Consider the following 27,451-nt stretch of genomic DNA (forward strand, 5'->3'; position numbering starts at 1 on the left):
AAAAAAAAGAACAAAAAATCATCAAATTTGTATGGAAGCACAAAAGACCCCGAACTGCCAAAGCCATCCTGAGAAAAAAGAATGAAGCTCAAGGTATCAGTCTGCGTGACTTCAAATTATACTACAAAGTGACAGTAAAACAGACACACAGACCAGTGGAACAGATTCCAGAGTCCATATGTAAACCCATATTTATATGGGCAAATAATTTTTGACCAAAAAAGCCAAAAACATACAGTGGAGAAAGGAAAGCCTCTTCAATAAATGGTGCTGAGAAAACTGGAAAGCCACCTGCAAAAGAATGAAACTAGACTGTTGTCTATCACCACACACCAGAATTAACTCAAAATAGATTAAGGACCTGAATATAAGACCTGAAACAATAAAATGCGTAGAAGAAAACATAGGAACTAAACTCAAGAACCTTGGACTTAAAGAGGATTTTATGAATTTGACCTCAAAGGCAAGGGAAATAAAAGCAAAAATAGATGAATAGGACTACATCAAACTAAAAAGCTTCTGCTCAGCAAAAGAAATTGTCAACAAGGTAAAGAGACAACCATCCTAATGGGAAAATATATTTGCATGCAACACCTCCAATAAAGGCCTGATATCTAAAATATATAAAGAACTCATACAACTCAATAACAACAACAACAACAAGAACGACAAAAACACAAATGATCCAATCAAAAAATGGGCTGCAGACCTAAACGGACACTTCTCCCTAGAGGACATACAAATGGCCAACAAATATTTGAAAAGATGCTCAACATTGCTAGCTATTAGGGAAATGTAAATCAAAACCACAGTGAGATATCATCTCACACCTCTTAGAATAGCTATAATCAACAGGACAAGTAATAACAAATGTTGGAGAGGATGCGTAGAAAAAGGAACCCTCATACACAGCTGGTGGAAGTGCAAATTGGTACAGCCGTTATAAAAAATAGTACAAAGTTTCCTCAAAAAATTAAGAATTGATCTACCATACGATCCAGCAATCCCTCTACTGGATATTTACCCCAAAGTCTTGAAAACCCACATCCGAAAAGTTATTTGCGCACCACTGTCTATAGCAGCATTATTCACAGTGGCCAGGACATGGAAGCGACCGAAGTGTTCTATGATAGATGTTTGGCTAAAGAAGCGATGGTACACATATACAATGGAATATTACTCAGCCATAAGAAGAGATGAAATACTGCCATTTGCAACATGGACCTCGAGATAATCATGCTAAGCGAAATGAGCCAGACAGAAAAAATTGAAAATCACATGATATCACTTACATGTGTGATATAAACCTAAAAGCAACAAATGAATAGGACAAACAAACAGAGACTCATGGACATGGACTATAGGCTAGTGGTTTCCAGAGGATTATGGACTAGTGATTACTAGTGGGTTGAGAGAGGAGGGAGGAGGTACATGGTTAAAGGTGGTCAAATATAGGACAAAAGGGGTAGCGTGAAGTGGGTAAGGGGGATCAAATATATGGTAGCTTTTTTTTTGGGTGGTAAACACACAATAGAAAATACAGATGTCAAATTATAATGTACACCTGAAAATTAAATAATTGTGTTAACCAGTGTTACCCCAATAAACTTAAAAATAAATATATAAACAAACAAACAAACAAACAAATAAACAAAATAATTTATCAACACCAAGCCAGTATTACAGGAATTGTTGGAAGGACTTGTTTATGAAGAAAAACCATGTATCGAAATCATTAATAACTACATATTTACCAACAATTACCACAAATGGAAAAGATAGGGAAGCTGAATAGATAAGAAAACAAGACTCCTACATATTATGCCTACAAGAGACTCACTTCAGATTAAAAGACACACACAGACTAAAAGGAAGAGGATCGAAAATGATATTGCCTTAATGAACCTAGAGGTTATTTTGCTGAATGAGAAAGAGAAATGTCATATGATTTCATGTACATGTGGAATCTAAACAACAAAATAAACAACAACAAAAACAGAAACAAACTCATTGATAGAATATTTTGAGGAGGGCGGTTGCGGGGATGGTGAAAATGGGCAAAAGAATTAAGAAGTACAAATGGACAGACACAAAATGGACATGGAGATATAAAATGTAGCATAAGGGAAACAGTTAACAATGTTGTGAAAAGTATGTAAGGAGGAAGTGGGCTAACCACTTTGTGAGTTTTATAGATGTCTAATCACTATGCTGTACAACTGAAATGAATATATTATTGTATGCCAACTATAATTGAAAAAAACTAATTGAATTGTACAATGTAAGTATGAGCAACTAATTGTCTATTATACTTCAATAAACTGGGGATCAAAAGAACAATAGCTGTTTGCAAGCCCATTTTATGATGTAATGTTTCTAGACCTGGAAATCAGCTCCAAGGTTGAATTATGAACACATATAAACTCATGGATCAATAAGCTTCATATTTTGAATGTCACCAACATGCTGCAGTGTTTAATAATGAGGAAAATGAAGTAGAAGGAGCAATGAATTGATAACATTTGCTCTGTTTGCAGGCCAGATACCCTCTCCACATTTACTCTTAAGATTTGGCTGGGACAAAAGATCAAGCATCAGAAAGCATATTCCTCAGTATTGTTTTCTGAATATATTCCCCCTTATTTCCAAGCAATCCATTTCTTAAAGGATCATCACTTAGTTATGAGAGCCTAAACTGCCAAGTGATTCCACATACAATTTAAAGTTGGGAAATCTAAACTCTATAACACAGTTAACCACTCTGACTGTATCAGTCACATTATCTATCAACTAAAACTAGTAATAATTGACATCTGCCTAATAGGCAGTGGGTGCAAATGAGTGAAATAATGTTTGAAATACAGTAATTTAAAGTGGATAATAAATTGTGGTATCGATAAAGAATCTATTTATAACATTTATTTTGATACATTAATTGAATTATTATTTTCTCTAGGTAAATTTACAAATGTCTAAGAAACAGGACTTTTAGGACACATGTTTATTCAAACAACAAATATTTATCGAATGCTTACTTTGAGCCGGGCACTGTTCTAAGTAATTGAGAAATAGCAATGAATAAAAAAGACTAAATCCATGCTTTCATGGAACTTATATTCTAGTTGTGAGAGGCAGACAATAAACCAAGTTTTTGAAAAAGTATGATAGAAGATGATAAGTGCGATGGAAAAATATTTTTTAAATCAGGGGAAAAAAGATAAAGTATGGGAGAGAAGTGGAATTTTAAATAAGGTGGTCAGAGAAAGCCTTGCTAAAAAGGTGGCATTTGAGTAATGGCTTAAAGGTGGTGAGAGATGAGCCATGTTAATATTGGAGAGAAAAACATTCCAAGCATATAAATAGTGAGTAAGGGGGCTGCAGGATAATAGGAGGTGAGATCAGAGAGGTAACAGAGAGACAGTGAAGAACCAGAAGTAAGTCATTTTTAGGACATGGGCTTTTACTATGAGTAGTGTGGGAAGCCATTGATAGCAAGTAAAGACTGAGAGGACATGAATATTAGTGGCATATAAACAATTTACTTTCCTGACAGAAAAAGTAAGTTGTATGTAGTTATAGCAATAGAAATGTTTTGAGCAGGTCAAAGTCCTAAGTGCAATTGAGCCTCTCACACTTTCTTTTTACTAATACAGAAAAAGGCTTTGAGTGAAAATCAGTCTGGATAAATGAGGGGAAATGAATTATAGGCTATTTACAAAGGAAATGTAGTCATATTACCTTCAATACATATAATAGCAACAACAAAGCTAACAGGAATGCCTAGTAGGGGCCTACTTTAGTAAAGAAAATATGAATGATTTATCATAGTCTGTTATTTATAGGTTTCTAAATGCCTAAGAAGATTTTGTTTAACTCTGTCATTGGAATGATCAGCCCTTCGATTTCTTTTTCATTATTAATTTTTTTGGCAGACCCTCTATTCTATAAATGCTGAGAGGTTAAGCTTCAATTCTGCCCTTGTCCAAATGAAAACTAGTTTTGAATTTGTGAAACTCAATGAAAAAAGATTTACTGTGGCAAAGATCCTACCTATCTGACAACCTATCCAAGCAAAGTTCACAAAATGAACACATTCCAGCGAACTGAATATACTACACAGAAGTTAATTGCCCTCTGGCCAGTGACAAGACAACTGAAATAGAAATGAGTCTGAACATTTCAGCTGCCTCTGTAGACCATTGACATCTACCTATAGAACACTATCCTAGACACTTTGCAGTCTGTCCAGTCTAGAATTTGGTTAGTGGCAATAGCTAACATTTATCAAGAGTGCTGGGTACAGATTAAACCTTATGTTAAGTTCTTTATGATTATTATTGTGCGATCCTTACAACAACTCTATAAAGTAGGTATTTTTATTATTCCCATCTTATTAGATGCAGGAACTCATCTGCAAGAGAATCCAAGAGTTTAACTGATTTGTCCAGAATCCTATAGATTGTAAGTGGCACAGTCAAGATTAGATAGTAGTCTGGTTCTTTGACCATAACTACTTCATGTGTTCTAAATACCTACATTAGCCAAGGTCAGTACAAGTAATACTGCTTACATGATGATGATGAACATGTGATTTGTAGTCAGAACACTGGGTATGATATAACTCCCATATTTCTTCCAACTGTGCAACCACATTTAGTCTCCCCTTCTTTATTTGTAAAATGAAAATGAGGGTGTCTATCTAAAAGGGTTTTGGCAGGGATTAGTTGAAATAATGCATGTGAAATTACCTAGTGCCATACCTGACAAATGTGAACTAATATATACATGTTTCCTAATCCCTTTGGATACCTTACCTTGAACTAGCTGTCTATTTCTATCAAGGTGATAATATGGGTGCTGTTCTTGAAAGGATGTATATTTTGAAATTCATTTTAAGGATTCGGAGAATATGGATTTTCTATATGTTATCTATATTCCCTTGTCCAATCCTTCTTTCAACCAAGGGCATTATTCTAGTAGGTAAAAGTTTAATAGTGAATGATTCGATCACATACAGAAGAAACCAGTGTCTTTTGTCTTCCTCAGCCCCAATTGAGCCAGCTGGCATAGTCCCTAACTGGTTGTTGCGGCTAGAATCAATGAATGCCATGTTTAGTCCTTCGAGACAATTTAACCTCTCTCTTTTTTTGTTAGCTTTTATTTTTATTCCTTTAAAGGGAACAGGTCTTAAAAGTAAAATAAGTTAACATTCGATATGCTCCTATCTGACACCCTGAGCCTGGCTCTCAGGAGGGTGCCACAGCTTCCAATTTAGAACAATAAAAGAACCATTAATAGCCAAAGAAAAAAAAGAAACCCACACATGCAATGTGACTGTCGTTTATACTTCTTTGTAACCGTCCAGACATACTGTAATGGGGTGTTATCCAATGTGATAATTGGTAAGTAGATCTTTGCCCATGTACTGGGCTTACCTATGAATTATAATCTGAGAGTTGAGTGCCATTATTGGTCTGCTACCTGTAGCCTTTCTTCATTCAACAGAAGTCTTGCTGTTCTCTCAGAAAACAGAGGTCTTAGAGGGTCGGCTTTGTATAATAGGTAATTATTAAATATGAAACATTAGTTTGGAATTTATACACATAACTAGGTGAGAATGTGAGTCTCGTTTTGGATTGGCTCTGTGTTTAGTTTTAGAATCCAGTTTTGAAGATCATTTGGGCATTAGTATTTATTTCAAATCTATTTCTTTTCAAAAATAAGAATTGTGTGGTTGAGAGATTGAAACCTATGAATGCCCAATCTGATTATTACTAGTGCATTTGTTACCAATTCAAAGATAAAGGTGACTGCCCATTTGAAAAGTAGTTTTCCGTTGTTTAGTATATTGTGCACCAATTACAAACATCAGAGAACTCTTAATCATCCTGATATTTTTGCCAGCTTTTCAAGTGTATCCAGATGTTTAATTAGCAGAGTTAATGGGTAATGTGCTAATAGGAAGCTGAGAACAACTGGTTAGTGAGAGAGGTGGTAGTGGGATATAAAATCTATAGGAAATCTGTTAATATAATCTGCTGAATGAGGGGAGAGAAAGGAGCAGAAGGTACTTCTTATTGAAACAAATCCACGGTAGTCATCAGTGAAAAAGAAATATGTATGCAGAGAAGTAGAAATTGGGGCAGAAATACACTGAACAAACAGGCAAGGCCAGAAAGAAGCAAACTGCATTTTAAATCAAAGTAATGTCTATGGTGCAGAGAATTTGAAAGGTCTACAGGTGGGGAAAATATTTCCTGGGTGCTCTAGGCTACTGTTCCAAATGCCTGCTCTCTTGGTGTTTCTGGCTTTCATTGCTGCCTGCTGTGGTACGTTCCCCGCCAGCTCCTCAGGAGCAGCCATGTAAGGGAGAGAGAACTAGCACAAGAGCTGCACAAAACCAGTGCCAGTAACTTTCATCCTCAGCCTTAAGGAGCCGGTGCTGTCTGAACCTCCCTATTCCCCTGCAAGTTAAGATTAGTGTCTTTATATTTACCCTTGTTAAACATCTAAATTAGAGCCACTTGTCTGCTTTAAGGACCTTAGAAAGATGTTAATCGTTTTGCTTATTGGGTGTGAAATGAAGTGTTCATAATGCTCAGTTAATCACTCTAACCCTTTCTCTTTGTATGTAACTCATAACTCTTCCTTCATTTTTAACTAGTGTAAGAGTCAGCTTTTTTAGACACCTATTTCCCCTATTAAGCTCTGAGGCCCCTGAAAACAGGAAAAAAGTCTTTTTTAAATAAAACTCTACTTCCCCAAGCACCTAATACAGTGTTTTGCACCTATTAACATTCTTAATGGTCTCCCCTCCTCCCATAACCCCTGTGTCCAACATCATTCCTCTACCAAAGAATGAAGGCTTTAATGTGATTTTTTTCTTGGTATTACTGTGGATTTAGGAATCTAGAGTGAATTGTGAAGGCCTAAGAAATGAAAGAGCGTGACTCATCATATTCATATACCTGAGGTTTATTAGTATTTGCATCAAATACATAACTGCTGTTAGAAACAAGCTCTAGTTGCTACTACAAATTGCTTAAAAAAATGGTTCTGAAACTTTAGAGTGCTTCAGAATCACCCAGATTAAGTATGCATAATCCTGAGCTCTGAAGAAATTCCAATTCAATAGGTGAAGCTCAAGAATAAACATCTTTAATAAGTTCCCCAGGTAATTGACTACACATTTGCCCTGCTCTAGACACTGTCACCATGACAATACCAATTTCTATTTTAATAGTTACCAGTAGACAAGAATATTGGGAAAATTGTTTTAAAATAAAAATTCAGGTTGCCAAGCATTTGTTAATCATGTGCTCATACATGGTGTGAGAAATTCAAAATAATTTATAGAAAGAGTTGCTATCCTGAAAGATGATCTTGCAAGGAAAAAGGAAACTTCTAAAGAGTGATATATAACAGAATACTCTATTCAAATGTTAAATAATGTAATATAGCCCATTAATGCTAGAGAATTCAGGAAAGAAAGATTAATGAACAAAACAGTTTGAATTTTACCGATGTGCCATATAAACTTAGAGTGAGTGATAATTCATGAGAAATAAGACTTCAACAGATTCTAAACTCAAAAATGGACAGTTATCTTTGGCTATATTTTAAATTTTTCTCCATTTATGCCTATTATAAACTGTGCTGCTCCTTTTGAAACTAAATTTCAACCTTTTTTTTTCAGATGGTTTGACTGACTGTGTGGACCCTGATTGTTGTCAACAAAGTATCTGCTATGTAAGTCCGCTCTGTCAGGGATCACCAGATCCTCTTGACCTCATTCAGCAAAGCCAAGCCATATTCTCTCAGCATACTTCAAGACTCTTCTATGATCGAATCAAATTCCTTATTGGCAAGGACAGTACTCATGTCATTCCTCCAGAGATCTCATTTGACAACAGGTATATATATATTTATTTTATTCTTTAATGGACTATTACTCATGTTTTTCCTTAACTGTGAAAGGAAGATCTCTACTAAAGATGAGGTTACTTCCCATTCCACACAGTCTATATTGATTTCTTTTTTAGGCTTATCTGGAATGCCCAATCCTTTACTGATTAGTTAAGGGAGAGAACTCATTTCTAGAACTTCTGTATCATAGAAGATGCATACACACATATACATGCACATATATATGATGTGTATTATTTGTAGTAAAGTATAGATAGGTCTTTTACTGACAAAAAAAGGATGGAAGTATAATTTGCAAATTTATTGTTTAGCTTCTGGATTGATCCTTTGAAAACTTCTTGAATTTCAAAAGCTAAATTTTCAGTGTTAGTCCATGATGTAACTTATTTCTATATGAAAGAGTTGGGTGAATTTGATTTTTTAATGTGAAATGCAAGACTTGTGAAAATCTGTCTTCTAGGAAAGTGCAAATGCATGAATTGTCATGAAAGACCTAAGACCAAAGTCTAATCCATTAGATGAATAAATTTTTAAAAATTGCTTACTTATTTAAAGAATAATAACATGAATTTGCTCATTTTTATTCTCTGCTTCATCTTCAACAATGACATCTTTTACTAATCGCCACTAGATATAAGTAAGTCACTGAATGTCAACATTCTTGGTCTCCTAAATATGTCCTCCTTTGTTCAGCCCACAGGCTGTTATTTCACTAGCTTCTAGACTATTACAAACAGGAATTTAAAAAATAAGCATGGAAACTACTTGTCCACGGGCTTCTGTCTACATCCCATCCATTCAGTTATATCCTAGTGGGTGTCATCAGTCCCCAAGAAAAACTCAGTCAGAAGCTTATATTGATATCAGTGACAATATAAGAAAATTACAACTCAATCTTGACCTACACAAAGAAGAAAAGGGAAAATAAGGGTGTGCGTGGAAATTTAAAACATTACCTTTCCCACAGATTGTATACTAGACCTGTTACTGAAACTTAAAACTTTCCCACTATTTTTATCTTTGTACAGTTCTGACATTTTAGGTCTTTGACAGAACCCAAAACCCAGTGCATCATAATAAAGGCCTTTTCTGCCAGGGGATTTAGTTAAAGCTTGCCTTCTTCCAAGAGACTCGGTCATTCCCATTTTGAAGCATTTCTCCCAGCTCAATAACAACTCTGGAGTATCTTTCATATGGGCTATAGTCAAATTAATAATTTAGAGGGTGTAAATTTATGTATTGTACACAGAGGAATGAAAGGAACAGAAATAGCCATTATTCCCATTTTCCTATTTAAGGTAATAATAAGTCATTAACTCTATAGCTTTCTCTATGCTTAGGGAGAAGTCAGTCCAAAAAGGGGAAAAAAAAGTGAAAGAAATAACAATCTCCATGACATGGAGCTGCATTAAAAGACTCACTGAACTCAAGTAAAGGGAGAAAGTCAGTACCTGAGAGAGAGAGGAAACAAGTCATTGTGTTCCAGAGCAGAGTGTTTGAGCAATAAACCTAGAAAAGTGAGACGAAACTTCAACCCCTACAGTTCAGCTTCATGATTCAGCAGCACTTGCCAGCCACTCACAGAGTGAACAAACCTATTACTTGTGGTGATTAACGCCCTTCTCCTACTCCTGGTTTAATTGAGTTTTCCTCATTTTTCTGTAAAATTTTCCAAGTTATCATTTGGCTCTGCAAGTCATATTTGAATTCAAAATGACAGGTCTCCTCCATCCAGTGACCTTAGTTATTACAGACATATCCAATTTGCCAGAAAAAGTACAGGTCTTTTCTAAGGGACATGGTTGAAGATAAGCAATCTAACTATATTTCCTCTAAAATTCAACACATGCAGTGTTACTCTGGGTATCTATGATTATACATATAAGTGATAATAGTCACAGCTCTTACATCAACATGGTGCTTTTTAGATTGCAAAGCACTCAACATACATTATTTTATTTAAACCTCACAATTTTTCTGAGAAGTAGGTATTTTTATTGGTATATTTTATATATGAGGAAACTGAGGTTCAGAAAAATTAAATAACTTGCCCAATGCCATGCAACCAGGAAGTATGGATTGCAGCAACTCTTATAACCTTTCTGCTACACCACAGTTGCCCCATTTCAACTTGTCCTTAAATAAGCCTCGTGACTTGGGTCTAATTTATACTAGATAAATGGTATCTGAGTCAACATAAGAAACTTAGAAACCAAATGATGTTTAAAAATCCAGTTCAATTTAATACATTTTAATGATATTATTTACAAACTTCAAACCTGTGCTAATGGAATGTCTCTTCTTAGAAGAAACAATTGAATGATTGGTAAAGTGGGCCTTTTGCTACATATAAATTGTTATTGAGCACTTAGTATGTGTCAGGTCTCGTATTAAGTTTTTACATGTGTTATCTCATTTAATCCTCACAAAAACTCTATATAGTAGATAATATTATTACTCCCACATTTCAGGTGAGAAAACAAGAACTGACATGTCAATAAGTCTTTTGCCCAAGGTTACAACCAATGGGTGTCATAGTCAGGATTTGAACCCAACAGACTGATACTGAGAACTGACTCTAAACCATTATGCTGAGACACTTTGGCTACTTAGAAAGCTGGGCTAGCTGACCTTGGAAAGACTTGTGGGCCTTATGCATTCCTGACTGTGGGGTGGCTCTCTTCAAACAGATCTAGAACACTTATGTGCCATAGCAAGTGAACCAGACCATATTTTTGCTTTTGCCACATAATTGAGAGATAGCTGAATAGGCAGATGAAGGAAGCATTGCCAACAGGCTCATTTGCCTACTGGTAAAACATGACTCACACAGATGACTTGCTGCTGAGTGTTGCCACCATCAGAAGGCTTTAGAGCTAAAGACAGTGGTATACAGGTAACTAACTGTTACAAGGACACATACAAGTTAAATAACTGTTCATCTGTGTGCATCCAAATGAGACTAGCCTTTCTTATTCTGAGTTTACTGCACCGGCATGAGAAGCACATGGAATGTGTACCTCCTGTGCCCCATAATGGTGCAATATCACTGTAAACATGCAACTGGCCCATAGTGGAGTCTCTAATTAATCCAATTCAATTACTATTTTTCCTAAATACATTTTACCCTGTAGCCTGAGTTTCTTTCTTTTTTTCAATCTGCTCCAAACCTGACTACAAAGTAAACCACATATTTTACATGTTCTGTATGATATATTACTTTTTAATAATGTAAATAGGTGAACAGAAGCATTATTGATCTTAAATGTCTAAGCATTTAGTCACTATTAATAATATAAAAAAGGTTTTATAAATATGTAAAAACAAGAGTACATTAAACTAAATGACAACAGTAATTTACAAAGCCACAAATTTTATTCTCCATCACTAATGGAGAATTGTATTTAAAAAACAAAATTCTACCAGGGTTAAGTGATACCACTGACAGCATGGTCTGGCCAAACTCATTTGTCTGTTTTATAGCCATGAGAGGTTGATCTCCACATCAGTCTACGTCAAGTGTCTATATCAGAGATTGCTCAATATCAGCCCATACATGTTTTTTTGTTTAGCCCATCATTTAGAAATTAGGAGATTAATAGAAAACCTGGAATGTCTCCTTTTTTAGAAAATTTACAAAGTTTGACATCTCTGAGCCCATGGGCATGGCATAGGTTCTCTGGAGCTGTGGGACAGTTGCCTCTCTGGATGAGATGTGACATTCCTCTCTAGTTCATCATTCACTGTTTCTCTCATACCTGGCACATTTCCTTCACTTTTAGTGTCATGATGACATTTGAATTTGTAACCTCTGGATTACACAGCTTCTACAGCATTCCTTTGAAAGACCTCAAGTGTTTGTTTGTTTGTTTGTGTTCCCTTTCTGCTCTATTTTCCTGAGAGTCTTTAAAATCCAGTCTTATCTTTTTACTGATCCTTTACTGTGTTGGTTTAAAAAGAGAGAGAAAAAAAGGTGACTGAACATGAACCAGAAATCATATTAATGGAATGATACTTCCACCCTTAGTTTGCTAGGATACCTATGTACTCCTTGTGAATAAGTTGATATATATTCTGCCTCATACCTTAGACTAATAAATTCCCCCATGGCATTTTAACTTATAGTATCTTATATCCCACCAATCATGACATCAGATAACCCAGGTCCCACCATAGTAGAAGCAAAATGTTGACTTTCTATGAGAAGGATATGTATGTTGAAAGGTATTTGACTATTATATTTATCACTTAGAATAAATTTGAAGAACAATTTAAAGATCTAAAAATTTGCAGCAATGCTGCTGAGTGCAATTGTGGCAGCTCTTGTGCCCACTCATGGTAGAATGCCTACCCCTAGTTGAAAAGTTCTAGAGTTAGGATCAAACTTAGTACAGCAGTAAGCACATAACAGCACTGTTAAAAGGCTACAAAATGATAGGTAGGTTTCTTCTACATAGTTTCTATTAAGCTGCTATATATTTCAATTTCTTGCTCCACACTGGGATGTACAGAATTAGCTCTGAATTGTCCTAATTGTTAAATCTTAAAAGTTCCACGAGGGCAAGGACCAAGTCTGATTTGTTTTCCCTTGTTTTGATAATCACTGTGTAGCAAACTACTCTAAAACATAATGGATTAAAATAAATTTTATTATTATATTTTATGATTCTGCAGGTAAGAGATTCAGACAGGGTATGGCCAGGATGGCTTGTCTTTTCTCCATGATGTTTGGGCTCTCAGCTTGGTTAACTCTTATAGCCAGTGGCTGGAACAGCTGGGCAGCAGTCAGGCTGTATGTAGAACTCTCTTTCTACATACAGCCTCTCAATTTGGGCTTCACTTTGGCATGACAGCCAGACTGGGGATCGTCAGAGCTTTTATATGGCGGTTCAGAGCTCCAAGAGGGAGTGTTCCAAGAGACAGAAAATGGAAGATGCAAGTCTCTTAAGGCCTGGGTCCAGAAGTTTTAACAGTGGTACTTGTGCTACATATTTTCAGTCAAAGCAGTCACAGAGCTTGCCCAGATTAAAAGGAAGGTACATAAATCCCACCTCTTGATGAGAGAAATATCAAAGTATGTGTGGCCATCTTTAATCTACCATGCTACTGTGCCCCCAGATCCCAACACAGTACCTGGCAGAAAGTAGTTTAAAAATGAATGAATGAATGAGTGACTTAGTTGTAGTGATATCGAAGTGCTCTTCTCATATTTGGTAATGAAAGAATCATTTTGGTTGCCTGGAATACACAGATGATATTAGAGATTCAAATAAGTCAATTCCCAAATGCAAAACCAGCATAAAGTTAGGATTACTGTTCTCCAAATATCACAGGAACAAATTCATGAAAGATGAAGTGATTATATAACGGTAGCAAAGAACTCTTTTTTAACTTATGAGACATTTCACCACTGTCAGAGCCTACCCATAATTGATATCATTTATAATTTTCTATAAGCATCAATAATCCTGCCTTCAGTGGGCTTGTAATCAAAATTTAGAACCAAGAAAATATTAGAAAATAAAGAGCAATATCAGGAAGTCAGTGGGAAGACTGCTGTTAACTGGCTCACTTTGGTATGTGTCATTATTCCATCTCATGAAAAAAAACAAAGACAATACCCCAAAACAAATTGAGGTGCTATAAATGCCTTGAGAATAGAATTCTTGGCAAACTCTTTACTACTCAAGCCCTCCAGTATTTCCAGAGTAACTGAGGAATTTAACTTCCTCTATAAGAGATGTCAAGTTCATGTCTATCCTTAATGTAATATAATATACAGATATCAACTCATTTTTAAAGTGATAAAAATAAATTTTCACTCATTTATTCAACAAATATTTATCGAGTACCTACTCTTTACCAAGAACTATATGGATGAAGGTAAGCAAAACAAAGAGTCCCCATAATCACAGAACTCTCCTTACATTTAATGATAGAGACAGTCAGAACATCAAGTAAATACATAAAAAACTTAATTACAAATTACAATAAATTCTGTGGATTATTTTCTAAGGGAGCTCGGAGCTTACCAACAAAGGGGTCTTAAACTCAACTCCTCTGATACAGATAGGTAACCTAAATGGATGTAAGACAGGAGGTATTCTAGCAAATGAGATAGTCTTTAACAATTATAGAAGTGAGACTGACCTAAAAGTTTTCAGCAATAACTTAGAGATGGAACTAATTGACTCAGGTGAGCATGAAAGGGTGCAAAAATTGACATACAGGAGGCTATTGATGATGTGTGAGAAAAATACAAAGCATATTTGAACAATGAGCAGCTTAACTGTTTACAAGAAGTTTCATCCTTTGACATATGGGGCTATAAATATTTTTTCTACAATTTAAAATGTTCTGATTCTGGGAAACATGTAGAATGAGAGATGCCCTCAGTTATCTCCCCTTGAAACAATAAACTGAACATCTAAAACTCAACAAAAAACACCCAAACTGCACACCAGCACGTCTGAGCGTGAAATCTGCGCATAAGAGCTACCACAGGTCAGAACCCTGGATGTCCAGTAGTGGACTCAGAGAAATAAAGAAGCTGCTGCTTGCAGCTGCCGGAGCTCCTTGCAGGAGGAGGGAGAGGGGTGAAGGTGCAGTGACTTCCCTGATCAGTCTGCCTGGAAGTGCCGGAACTTCTAGGAGCAGGCAGATGGGCCCAGTCATCAGAGCAGAAAGCAGAGAATTGGGACAGGACAGCAGAGAAACAACAATTGATTTTGACTGGCCCTGGTTCCAAAACCGAGGCTGAGCTGCAGCCTCCAACCCCCAACACAGAGGGTCCCTCCACCTATACCCTCTGGGACCAAACAAACTGGAGCCCCAGGGAGATCTCAGCAAAAGCTGCCAAGAATGAAGCTACCTCTCTCAGCCTCTGGAGCTCCCTGCAGAGGGAGGAGGAGGGGAGAAGGTGTGATGACTTCCCTGATCAGCCTGCCTGGAAGTGTCAGAACTTCTAACAGCCAGTAGCAGGACCGAATCATCAGGGCAGAAAGCAGAGAAGCAGAACGAGGCTGCAGAGAACAACAGTTGACTTTTACAGGCCCCAGTAACAAAATCAAGGCTGAGCGGCAGCCCCCGACTCCCAATCCAGAGAGTGCCTCCCCTCATAACCCCCGAGACCAATCACTGCAGACCCCAGGGGAATCTGAGCAAACACTACTGAAACTGTTGCTAACACTGACAGGGACTGAAACTCAGAACAGCAAGTGTCATTAAACTTCTACAAGAAAATAAATAAGACACTTAAGCATTATACAATGCAGGGGCCCAAGAGGCTTAGCCGCCACTACTGCAAAGAAAAAGATAAGTGCCTTCTTTGCAGCAGGCTAAACAGAGACCTTTATATAATAAATCTTCCTGGAAAAACAGTGGAATACACGCCCATTAATGCCCAGGTGGAGAAATAGTCCATTAAACACCACGAACAACCAAAGCAACAAGGCAGCTCAGAAAGAAAGAAAAAATCTCCAGAAAATAAGCTTACAGACATATAAATATGTGCCTTAAATGACAGAGACTTCAGGATGGCACTTTTGAAAAAACTCAATGAGATACAAAACAAATCATATCAGCAATTTCAAGAATTAAAAAAAAAACTAGATGAGCAAAGCAAGGAGATTGAAACCCTCAAGAAGAACAGAATAGATACTCTGGAGATGAAGAACACACTGCAAGGGTTGAAAAATGAAATAGCAAGACTGAGAAATAAAGTCAACCAAATGGAGATAAGGATCAGTGATATCGAAGACAGAGATCTAGAAATAAATCAGAAGGAAGAAGAGAGAAACCAAAGAATGAAAAATAATGAAAGAGAAATATGAAAACTAGCTGATACCATCAGGAGAGAAAACATAAGAATAATGGGCATTACCGAAGGTGAGGAAAAAAAGCACGGACTAGAAAGCATTTTCAGACAAATGGTGGATGAGAATTTCTCAAATCCAAGGAATGAGCCGGAACTTGGAATTCAAGAAGTCAACAGAACACCCAATTATCTCAACCCAAAAAGATCTTCACCAATACACATTGTATTAAAGTTATCGAAAACCAACGACAAAGACAGAATTCTCAGGGCAGCCAGGGAAAAGAAGACGATAATGTATAAAGAAAACCCATTAGATTATCCTCGGACTTCTCAACACAGACCTTACAAGCCAGAAAGGAAGGGGACCAAATATTTAAACTATTAAATGAAAGGAACTACCAGCCTAGAATAATATACCCAGCTAACTTCTCCTTTAGATATGAATGAGAAATCAAGACCTTTCCAGACATACACAAATTGAGGGAATTCTCCACTACGAGGCCTGCACTACAGAAAATACTGAAAGGGGTCAGCTCACCTAAAACAAAATAACAACAACAACAACAAAAACACATAATTAGGAGCAAAGTGACTATGAGGCAAATAGAAGCAGAGGAGTGTAACCCTTATTAAGACCAGGGCATTATGTCTTAAATAATAAGAAGTGAATTATTATAAGAAGACAGTAATAAACATTCAGCATACATAGGGACAAATTGAGACAACATGACTGAAAAGGGGAGGTTTCAGAGATCCAAATTCACAAAGGAGAATGGAGATAAGGCACACGAGGAGAAAATGGATGACTGTATTTATACAGCTATCCTTTACATATTTGTAACGGTAACCACACAACAAAGATTCAGAACTGTAATATATAACATAAAACAAGAAGAAACAAGAGTCAAAACCCACAAAAGCCAACGAAAATAAAGAAAACAGAAACATAGGGACAAGGAAGCAATGGAAACATGGAGCTACCAGAAAGTAAAAGATAAAATGGCTATAAGAAGACCTCGTATTTCAAAAATCACCCTAAATGTAAATGGACTGAACTCACCAATAAAAAGGCACAGAGTTACATATTGGACCAAAAAATAAAACCCAACCATATACTGCCTCCAGGAGACACATCCAACTGCAAAGACAAATATAGACTCCATGCGAAAGGGTGGAAAATGATATTTCAAGCAAATGGCATTCAGAGAAAAGCAGGATTAGCCGTACTAATATCAGACGAAATAGACTTCAAAATAAAAAAGGAAAAGAAAGATATCAAGAGAAACTTCATAATGATAAAGGGAATCATGCATCAAGAACACTTAACACTTATTAATATCTATGCTCCCAATTAGGGAGCCTCAAAATATGTAAAGCAATTACTAACAGAACTAAAGGAGAAACAGACCAAAACATTACCCCACTGTCGGTTATGGACAAATCATCCAAACAGAAAATCAATAAGGAAATTACATCCATAAATGACAGTTTAGTTCAGCTGGACATAATTGATATTTACAGAGCCTTCCATCCCAGAACAGCTGCCTATACATTCTTCTTTAGTGCACATGGAGCACTCAAAAATTGACCACATACTGGAACACAGAGATAGCCTCAATAAACATAAGAGGGTTGAAATCATACCAACCATATTCTCTGATCATAATGATTTGAAACTAGAGATCAGCTGCAAAGAGAAATCAGGAAGCACCACAAATACATGGGGATTAAACAACATGCTACTGAAGAATAACTGGGTCAGAGAAGAAATAAAAACAGAGAACAAGAGATACATAGAAATGAATGATAATGATAGTACAACATAACAAATATTCTGAGACATGGCAAAAGCGGTTGTAAGAGGAAAGTTCATATCTTTACAGGCCTATCTTCAAAAATAAGAATGAGCCCAAATAAACAACCTAATGCTTCATCTTAAAAACTGGAAAAGGAAGAACAAATGAAGCCTAAAGTCAGCAGAAGGAAAGAAATCATCAAAATTGGAGCAGAAATAAATGAAATAAAAAAAAAACAAAAGAACAATAGAAAACATAAATGCAACAAAGAGCTGGTTCTTTGAGAAAGTTAATAAAATTGAGAAATTCCTAGCTAGACTCACTAAAGAAGAAAGAGAAAGAACACAAATAAACAAAATCAGGGATGAAAGGGGAAATTATGACTGACATCACAGAAATAAAAAGGATCATACAAGAATACTGCAAAAAAGTATATAACACAAATTTACTAATCTACAAGAAATGTACCAGTACTTAGAAGAATACAACCTTTCTAGACTGAATCAAGAAGAACTGGAAAATCTAAATAGACTGTTCAGCAGTATGGAAATGGAAACAATTATCAAAAACCTACCAAAAAGTAAAAGTTTAGGACCAGATGGCTTCACCAGTGAATTCTACCAAACATTCAAAAAAGATTTAATACCTATTCTCCTCAAACTCTTCCATACAATCAAAGAGGAGGCAATATTTCCCAACTCATTTTATGAGGCCAATATTACACTGACACCACAATCTGATAAAGATAACACAAAAAAAGAAAACTAGAGAACAATATCTCTCATGAACACAAATGCAAAAATCCTAAATAAGATATTAGCAAACCAAATATAGCAACATATTAAAAAATTATACACCACGATCAAGTGGGCTTTGTCCCAGAGGCACAGGAGTAGTTCAACATATGCAAATCAATTAATGTGATACACCATATAAACATATTAAAAAATAAGAATCTGATGATCATATCAATAGATGCAGAAAAAGCCTTTGACAAGATACAGCATCCATTTATGATCAAAACACTTAACAAAATCAGTATAGAAGGAACGTACCTCAACATAATAAAGGCCATCTATGACAAACCCTCAGCCAACATTATTCTTAATGGTGAAAAACTAAAAACTTTCCCTCTAAGATCAGGAACAAGGCGAGGCTGTCTACTATCACCACTGTTATTCAATATAACATTGGAGGTCCTAGCAAGTGCAATCAGGCAAGAGAAAGATATAAAAGGCATCCAAATAGGAAATAAAGAAGTCAAACTGTCACTATTTGCAGATGTCATGATTCTCTATATAAAATACCCTAAAGACTCCACAAGAACACTACTAGAAACAATAAGTAAATACAGTAAAGTCTCTGGATACATAATTGACGTTCAAAAATCAATAGCATTCCTATACTCTAATAATGAAGCATAAGAAAAAGAAGTGGAAAAAATAATTTCTTTTGCAAAAGCAACAGAAAGAATAATATACCTAGGAATAAATTTAATGAAACAAGTGAACAACCTATATAATGAAAACTACGAGACCCTATTAAAAGAAATCGAAGACAATAAAAAGAAATGAAAAGATATTCCATGTTCTTGGATTGGAAGAATCAACATGGTTAAAATGACCATATTACCTAAAGCATTATACAGATTTAATTCAATTGCAATCAAAACCCCATTGGCATTTTTTAAAGAAGTAGAACAAAAAATCAGATTTGTATGGAAGCACAAAAGACTCCGAATTGCCAAAGCCATCCTGAGAGAAAAGAACGAAGCTGGAGGCATCAATCTGCCCGACTTCAAATTATACTACAAAGCGACAGGAATCAAAACGGCACGGTATTGGAAGCAAAACAGACACACAGACCAGTGGAACAGATTCAAGAGTCCAGAAGTAAACCCATATTTATCTGGGCAAATAATTTTCAATAAAAAAACTGAAAACATACAGTGGAGAAAGGAAAGCCTCTTCAATAAATGGTGCTGGGAAAATTGGAAAGCCACCTGCAAAAGAATGAAACTAGACTGCTGTCTATCACTACACACCAGAATTAACTCAAAATGAATTAAGGACCTGGATATAAGACCTGAAACAATAAAATGCATAGAAGAAAACATAGGAACTAAACTCAAGGACCTTGGACTTAAAGAGGATTTTATGAATTTGACCTCAAAGGCAAGGGAAGTAAATGCAAAAATAGATGAATGGGACTACATCAAACTAAAAAGCTTCTGCTCAGCAAAAGAAATCGTCAACAAGATAAAGAGACAGCCATCTGATGGGAAAATATATTTCCAATCAACACCTCCGATAAGGACCTAATATCCAAAATATACAAAGAACTCATATGACTCAATAACAACAACAACAAAAAAGATCCAATCAAAAAATGGGCAGAGGACCTGGGCAGACAATTTTCCCTAAAGGACATACAAATGGGCAACAAATATATGAAAAGATGCTCAATATATCTAGCTAGTAGGGAAATGCAAATCAAAACCACAGTAAGATACCATCTCACACCTCTTAGAATAGCTATAATCAAGAGGACAAGTAATAACAAATGTTGGAGAGGATACAGAGAAAAAGAACTTTCATACACTGCTGGTGGGACTGAAAATTGGTACAGCCACCATGGAAAACAGTATGGAGTTTCCTCAAAAAACTAAAAATTGATCTACCATATGATCCAGCAATCCCTCTACTGGGTATTTACCCCAAGTCTTGAAAACCCATATCTAAAAGATATTTGCACACCAGTGTTCATAGCAGCATTATTCACAGTTGCAAGGACACAGAAGCAACCGAAGTGTCCTACGATAGATGATTGGCTAAAGAAGCAGTGGTACATATATACAATGGAATATTACTTAGCCATAATAAGAGATGAAATACTGCCATTTGCAACAACATGGATGGACCTCGAGATAATCATGCTAAGTGAAATAAGCCAGACAGAAAACATTGAAAATCACATGATATCACTTATATGTGTGATATACACCTAAAAGCAACAAACGAATGGGACAAACAAACAGAGACTCATGAACATGGACTATAGGCTAGTGTTACCAGATGATTATGAACTAGCGATTACTAGTGGGTTGAGAGAGGAGCGGGGAGGTAGATGGGGTAAAGTGGGTCAAATATAGAGTTTAGGGGGAGGGTGAAGTGGGTAAAGGGGATCAAATATAAGGTAGCTGAAGGAAACCGGACTTTGGATGGTAAACACACAGTAGAATATACAGATGTCAAATGAAAATGTACACCTGAAAATTATATAATTGTATTAACCAATGTTACTCCAATAAACTTAATTAAAAATTTAAAAAAAGAAGTGTTACATAAATACAATGGAATATTACTCAGCCATAAGAAGGATTGAAATACGGCCATTTCGACAACCTGGATAGACCTCAAGATAATCATGCTAAGCGAAATAACCCAGACTGAAAAGTTGACAATCGCATGATATCACTTATTTGTGGGATATAAACCTAAAAGCAACAAATGAACAGGACAAACAGAGACTCAGGGACATGGACAATGGACTAGCAGTTACCAGAGGGTGGGGATGGGGGAGGAGGAAAGAGCTAGACAGGGTAAAGGGGGTCAAATATAAGGGTGTTGTGGGAGGGCGAAGTGGTTAAAGGGGATCAAATATATAGTAGCTGAAGGAAACTGGACTCTGGTTGGTAATCACACAATAGAATATATAGATGTCAAATTATAATGTACACCTGAAAATTATATAATTGTATTAACCAATGTCATCCCAATAAACTTTTAAAAATGTTTTATTAAACATGAATTCAAGAGGAAAAAACAGTCATTTAAAATTTTCCCATTTACCGCAATGAAAAAATTCCCATTATTGAAGTTTGGGCGTCATTTATGATGATATATCTGACAGTTTCTTTCAATATGATCCACACTGGGAAAGATTAATCATTTTACTTTTTGAGATTGATGAACTATTATACTGTTTACTTAGTTCATTTATTCATTTAGTGATAGGCACTGCCCTATACTCTGGGCTATAGCCAACAAAGTATATGCTTTCCCCTTATAATCTAGTGAGGAAGGCTGACAATAATGAAAAAGACAAATGTTAGGTAGTACTGTCAATTGAGATAAAGATTAGTTAGGCACACAGAGTGACCATTTTAGACAAGAGTGGTCCAGGGAAGCCTCTCTGGGGAGGTAACATTAGAGCAACTAGAGCAGTGGCCTCATATCATTCATCTATATGATAGATGATCTTGGCATGACCGTTTCCTGCCAGCTAGACCCTTATGCAATAGATTGTCACACAAGCGGGAGCCTGGTGGTAACTTTTAGGAGCCCACCGAATTAAGACTCTACAGCATACTGGTTACTGTACTAGATTTTACTGATAAACAGATGGGATTCCTGTCTCAAAGGAGTACACTGAGGAAATTTGAATACTTCAAACAAACTGAAGATCCTCTAGAAAGAGAAATTAGCAACATCCTTAGATCGTTAATTATGAAAAGAAAAAAAAATCAAATAGCAGATCTTCATCAATCAGTGTTGAACCTCAAAGAAATCAAATATATAGAAACCACTTAGTGATTTTGAATTAAGAGAAAAGAGAGGTAAGAAAAGCTTATATTTTAGAATATTTATTATAATATTCAAGCATTCATGGAATTACCAGTTTCAGCTATGTACGGGTAACCCCCAGAATGTCTATAAAACATAATCGTTCATAATTTTGCTGAGATACAAATTTGCTTCCATATGCTTTGTGCTTAGCTTTTCCATGAATTCTTAGTTAAGAACTTCGAAGTCTATTTGTTAATGGCAGATTTTTGTGTACTTTTCATCCAGGAATGTGAAAAACTTTATACCAGGTACACAACGCAATAAGGGGTCAATAAGTACACAATGCAACAATTGCTGAATAAATTGAATAAGCTAAGGACTAGGGAAAGCTCTTTCTAAGACATCAGCATCCACAAATCTATCTTGTGTTCACCTTTTCTTGTAAAGGGAGGCACTGCACATGACCTGCCCACATTTGGAAAAGGAACCCATATAGGACTTAGTTTGGTCATGGTTCCTTGTGATTCTATTTGTCTTCCCATGTTGCTTTTCCTGAGCAACCTCCTTTGCTTATTGCTTCTGCACTTGTTGTTCTAAGTGGGAAGAAAGATGGTTGCTACTTGCTTATAAAGTACTTTGATCTCGTTTATATGAAAGGTGTTAAGTGTGTGAAGACAAGATCTCCTGATTTTCAGACAACTATTTTGTCTAATGCTCAAATTCAGGAAACACATGTTCAAAACACATTTAAAAATTACGAAGTGCTTCCAAGATTTATAGTGTTGACTAGCTCCTGAAGTCAATAGTCCATACCTAAAGGTACCAAAAAGAAAGAATGTGTGATTTTAACTTCTTTCAGATGCTCTTAAGCAAAGAATAAAAAGAAATTATAGCACAAATCTTCAAAAAGTTGTTCTATTATTTGTAGTATTTTGCAACTCAGGTATTCTGAGATGCTTAATAATTGTGATTAGTAATACCAGTAGCTATCTACAGCTTATCTCAGTGTAAACAGGTATTTTCTAATATTTTATCTATCTTACTGCTCAGTTAGGATTGAAATTCAAAAGGCTCAAATCTTTATTGCCTACATCTTAGCCATACTGTTTGCTTACAGTGTCTGTAGCTGGTTCTATAATCTAAATGTATCCCTAGAGAAAGCAAAATTAATGCACCTCCACTACACGCTCTGCACATAGATAGAGCACAGCAGTTGGTAAATGGCTACAGGTTATGATGTTCTCTGGATAGCACCATCTTTGTAGACATTTTCTTTTCATTTGTAGCCACATTGTTTTACACCTTAAAAAAGATCTGCATACAGTTTGCGCCCTTTAGAGTCCAGGTCAAAAGCCCTCCACCACTCCACCACTTACTAGCTGTGTTATCTTGAGTTATTTTTTTAACTTTTCTGAATATTCCTCATTTTTAAAACAAGGCTAATAGTTGTACTTACTCAGGGTTATATCAATATTAAATGAAATAAAGAAACTACCTGGCATAGTAGTGACTCATAATAAGTACTTAATAAGTATTAATATAAATATAGACTATATACTTAATAAATATCAGGGCACATAATAGAATATAATTTGAAAAGTCAGTTCAAAAGGCAATTACTATTGCTTTTATTCATTGTTATGGTATCTTTGTGAGGTGATTGGACGAAGAAGAACAATTATTCCCATTTTCAATACGGAACAAATGAGACCTAGAGCAATTTTATTTCCCAGGAAAAGTCATAACAGTGATTATTAGCAAGACAGAGTTAGAACTAGTGTGGACAGAGCTATACCACCCTTTTTCCTCTGTTAAGGGAAGAGTTAGCCATGGCCAGGCCACAGCCAAGCCAGATTTCCCTAAGTTTTATGACTCCATTACTTGAAGGGCAGATTCACAAAGTGACAGGAAAGGTTAATGAGTTTAATAAAACCCTATAAGGCTGATTACAGAGATTAACCATTTGAGTAATGTGTAAAACAGGCAAAAACAAAACAAAATAAAAAATAAACCAAAAAAGCAAAATCTTGAGACTATTGAAGAGTTGCAAGGGCTTACAGGACAAATATTTCAGGGTTCAAATTCTGGGCAAAAATAAACAGGTGTCATTTACAGCCATGCCATCCTGAACAAGCCCAATCCCGTCTGATCTCGTAAGCTAAGCAGGGTCAGGCCTGGTTAGTACTTGGATGGGAGACCACCTAGGAAGACTGGATGCTGTAGGCATAAAAAATAAAAAATGAGGGATTGTAAGCTGACAAGATCCTTGCAATCTGTGAGGTCCACCAAAGATTCCTTTGCCTAAAAATAAACAAACAAACAAACAAGTGTCTAAATGAAGCAAACTGGCACTTAATGCAGTCTTGAAAATGTGACTGTGTTGTCAGTTTTCTTATTGGCTCAAAACACTTGATCTTTTTCCCATTACTTTGGGTATCTCAAGCATCCACAATAAGTCTACTTTTGACAAGCAATTACCAGGGCAGATGGTAAAATAGTCACCCTACCTCAGGATGAGTGCCCCCATTTTGTTTTACTTGAAATATCACTAGCCATAAGGAAAATATTCTGCTTAAAAAGCTGTCTGCATTTTCAATAGCACCAGTTTTCCAAGAGTCTTAGAGTGTTGATAGGTAATGCTCCCAGATGCTTTTAATGTTATCCATTTGGTAGGTATTATTTATTTGGGCTAGTGACCAAATGTGTAGGATTAAATCAGCCATCTCTATTTAAGTAAAAACTAATGAAATTTTATTGAATTTGCATAGGAAATTTCACTGCATTCACATTTTTAGAACATGAAAACAGGTTTATACTATAACATTAAATGTTTTACAAGTGCTGTACCAGCTTAGATAACATATATTAAAAAATCAGCATCTGTTAGGTGGAAAGCTCCCAAATATCTGAATATTAGAACCCTCGAATGTATATAAATTATGAAATACCAAATCATAATTATATGGTAATATATAAAGGAATAATGGGGTTAGCGTTCATAAATTAAGCATTTGAGGACTATTTATTCATTCCCCCCAGTCACAGTGGTATTATTTAATTCCCTGAAATAGTCAGTGATGAGAAAGTCATAATGCACCAGAATACCGGGTTGTAAACTAGGTTAACTTTATCACATCTGTCACACAGATAACTCAAAGTACTCTATGAAACCCTTGAAACAGTGCCATAAGGGTAGGTTGCAAGTATCTCACAGCTTCATAAAAAAATATTTGAGTTGAAATTCTCTGAAGTTTTATCGAGCATGTGCTGTGTACACCAGGCACTGAAAAGGATGCAGAGAGGAAAATCACCTAGTCCTTGCCCTGGAGTGACTATCTAACAATTGGACAGAGAGATATATAACTTAGTCAAGACAGGATATGATAAGTGCAATAGCACAGATATGGGTGCTGTCTAATGAGAATAATATTGGTGGGGAAGAAATTGATGCTTGGGACAGATAAATCAGGTTAAAACATTTTTCTATTTTATTATCACTGGATTTGAAGGGACCTTACCATTCATCTTTTAGTCCAATTTCCACTCTGTCATGACAGTTGTATCATGACTCTCCAAACTACAGTTTTGAAAACCATTTCCCAGAGGTTTGTTTGGAAGAGTTAAAAAGTCATGCCTTGTTGGAAACCAGCCGACCAAGTCAAACCAGGTCCCTGAATGGGGGAGCGGGGACTGAGAAAAGAGAAGACAGACAGGGTGCAGGAGAGAGAACAGATCTCACAACTGTCTCACCGAGTTTATTTCTTATGCTCCTTTTTATACATAATCTGTTCCTTTGTGTATCCCAAGATAACATAATTAAAGTAACATCTTGAAGATCAAGGTACAATCAAAACTCCCTTCGACACTCCCTTCGACACTCCCTGTTTCTATTCTTAATCTTCTTCTTCCTGGAATTCCTCAGAACCAGCCTTTTCCCTTTTATATGCAAGCAGGCCTCCCGAGATAATCCATGCACTCCTTTGAATTTTGGGAGCTTTAGCTCCCTACAATGCCTCACAGATTTCATAATAATAAAATTGATGACTCACTTGCCTTTACATGGTTTACGCTCCCATGCCTTCCTCCTCAGTTCCTACACATTAATTGGCTATGTACTGGTCTTGCTTTACCTAAAGCAGTGGTTCTCAAAATTCAGTAACTCTGGATGTAGGGCCCAGCGGTCTGTTTTATCAAAACTTCCATGTGATCTGGTGCATGATCAAGTTTGAGACCCAGTGGTCTATAGGAGAGAAAGATAAGGAGAAAGGACTGAGGACTGACACCAGCCCCGAAATTACACAGTAAAGAGAAGATCCTTTATTTATTGCATTTCGGTAGGGGATAAGAGAATATCATAAGCCCTTTCGTCCCAGCCACTCAGAGATATTTGCATTCCAATAGGGCCCTCAGAAGCTGCAGTGCTTTAGCCCAAATGACACAATCTACAACTCTGGATATAATAATAAGCCCACAGAAGATGTCAGGAGAACCATCAAACCATACTTTATATGCAGCAGGTTTCTGTCCCTTGGAGACTTGAACCAAATGACAACTCATAGAGGAATTTTCAGGGCACGATTCCAACACTAGTGAGCAGAGGAGTCACATGGCCTTTTCCAGCCCAGTCCTTCTCAATGCTATCTATTGACAAGAGCTGTCAGATGTGGAAAGGCTTTCATCTGTTTCTATGGAGAAAACTACCTAACCTGTCCACCTGATGCTAGATCTCCTGCTGCCCAGGTCTTGAATTTTGAGTGTTACCCTTCCAAGGATGTTTATGCTCCTGTTAGTAACAAAAGCAAATAGCTGTAACTTCCCTAGCCCTGAACCTCATTTTCTTTACAAAAGATTTTAATCAGAAATACAATACTGTAAATTACATCTTCTTTAAGAAATTTAGTTTTCAGCCTTGTTTTACAAACCAACTTTTGTGCTTGAGGTCAATGCTTTTGCCTGCAGTGTTGAATGAATATTGGAAATTTGACACAGAACAAAAAATATGGCAAACGAGAAAAGAGAAGAATGAAACCAAGAGTCTATTGAAGGCTAGGGATAATTGACTATGCCATGAAAATATCAAATATAGAATGAATTAGACCTTCTGCATCAGAACTGTCTAACAAACAGCTTGTTAGTTGAATAAGGCTCTCAGTAAAGTGTATTCTGACTTGCATTTCTCATGATGCCCTGACCCTCAGATCAAACACCAAACACCAAGAAGATTCAGCATTTAGTTAAAGAGAAAAGCAATTCCTCCGGGGTTGCTTCTTTAGAAAAGTGACAGCAAGTAGACAGCTTGGCAGCAACCTGTATCCTCCAAGGAACAGGAAAAGAGACACTTGTGA

At 36.3% G+C, this 27,451-nt stretch overlaps 1 protein-coding gene and 1 pseudogene across 1 annotated transcript in view; both read left to right on the plus strand.

Moving 5' to 3' along the window:
• The window catches only part of TENM1 (teneurin transmembrane protein 1), a 1,050,723-nt gene that overhangs the window by 803,115 nt on the left and 220,157 nt on the right, over window positions 1-27,451 (plus strand). The window contains exon 19 of the mRNA XM_039874688.1: window positions 7,697-7,913. Coding sequence (XP_039730622.1) covers window positions 7,697-7,913 — 217 coding nt within the window. The remainder of the gene's footprint in view (window positions 1-7,696; window positions 7,914-27,451) is intronic.
• On the plus strand, window positions 24,214-24,332 carry LOC120612284 (uncharacterized; annotated as a pseudogene).

This window comes from Pteropus medius, unplaced genomic scaffold (genome assembly GCF_902729225.1).
Source record: "Pteropus medius unplaced genomic scaffold, Ma_sr-lr_union100, whole genome shotgun sequence".
Taxonomy (NCBI): domain Eukaryota; kingdom Metazoa; phylum Chordata; class Mammalia; order Chiroptera; family Pteropodidae; genus Pteropus; species Pteropus medius.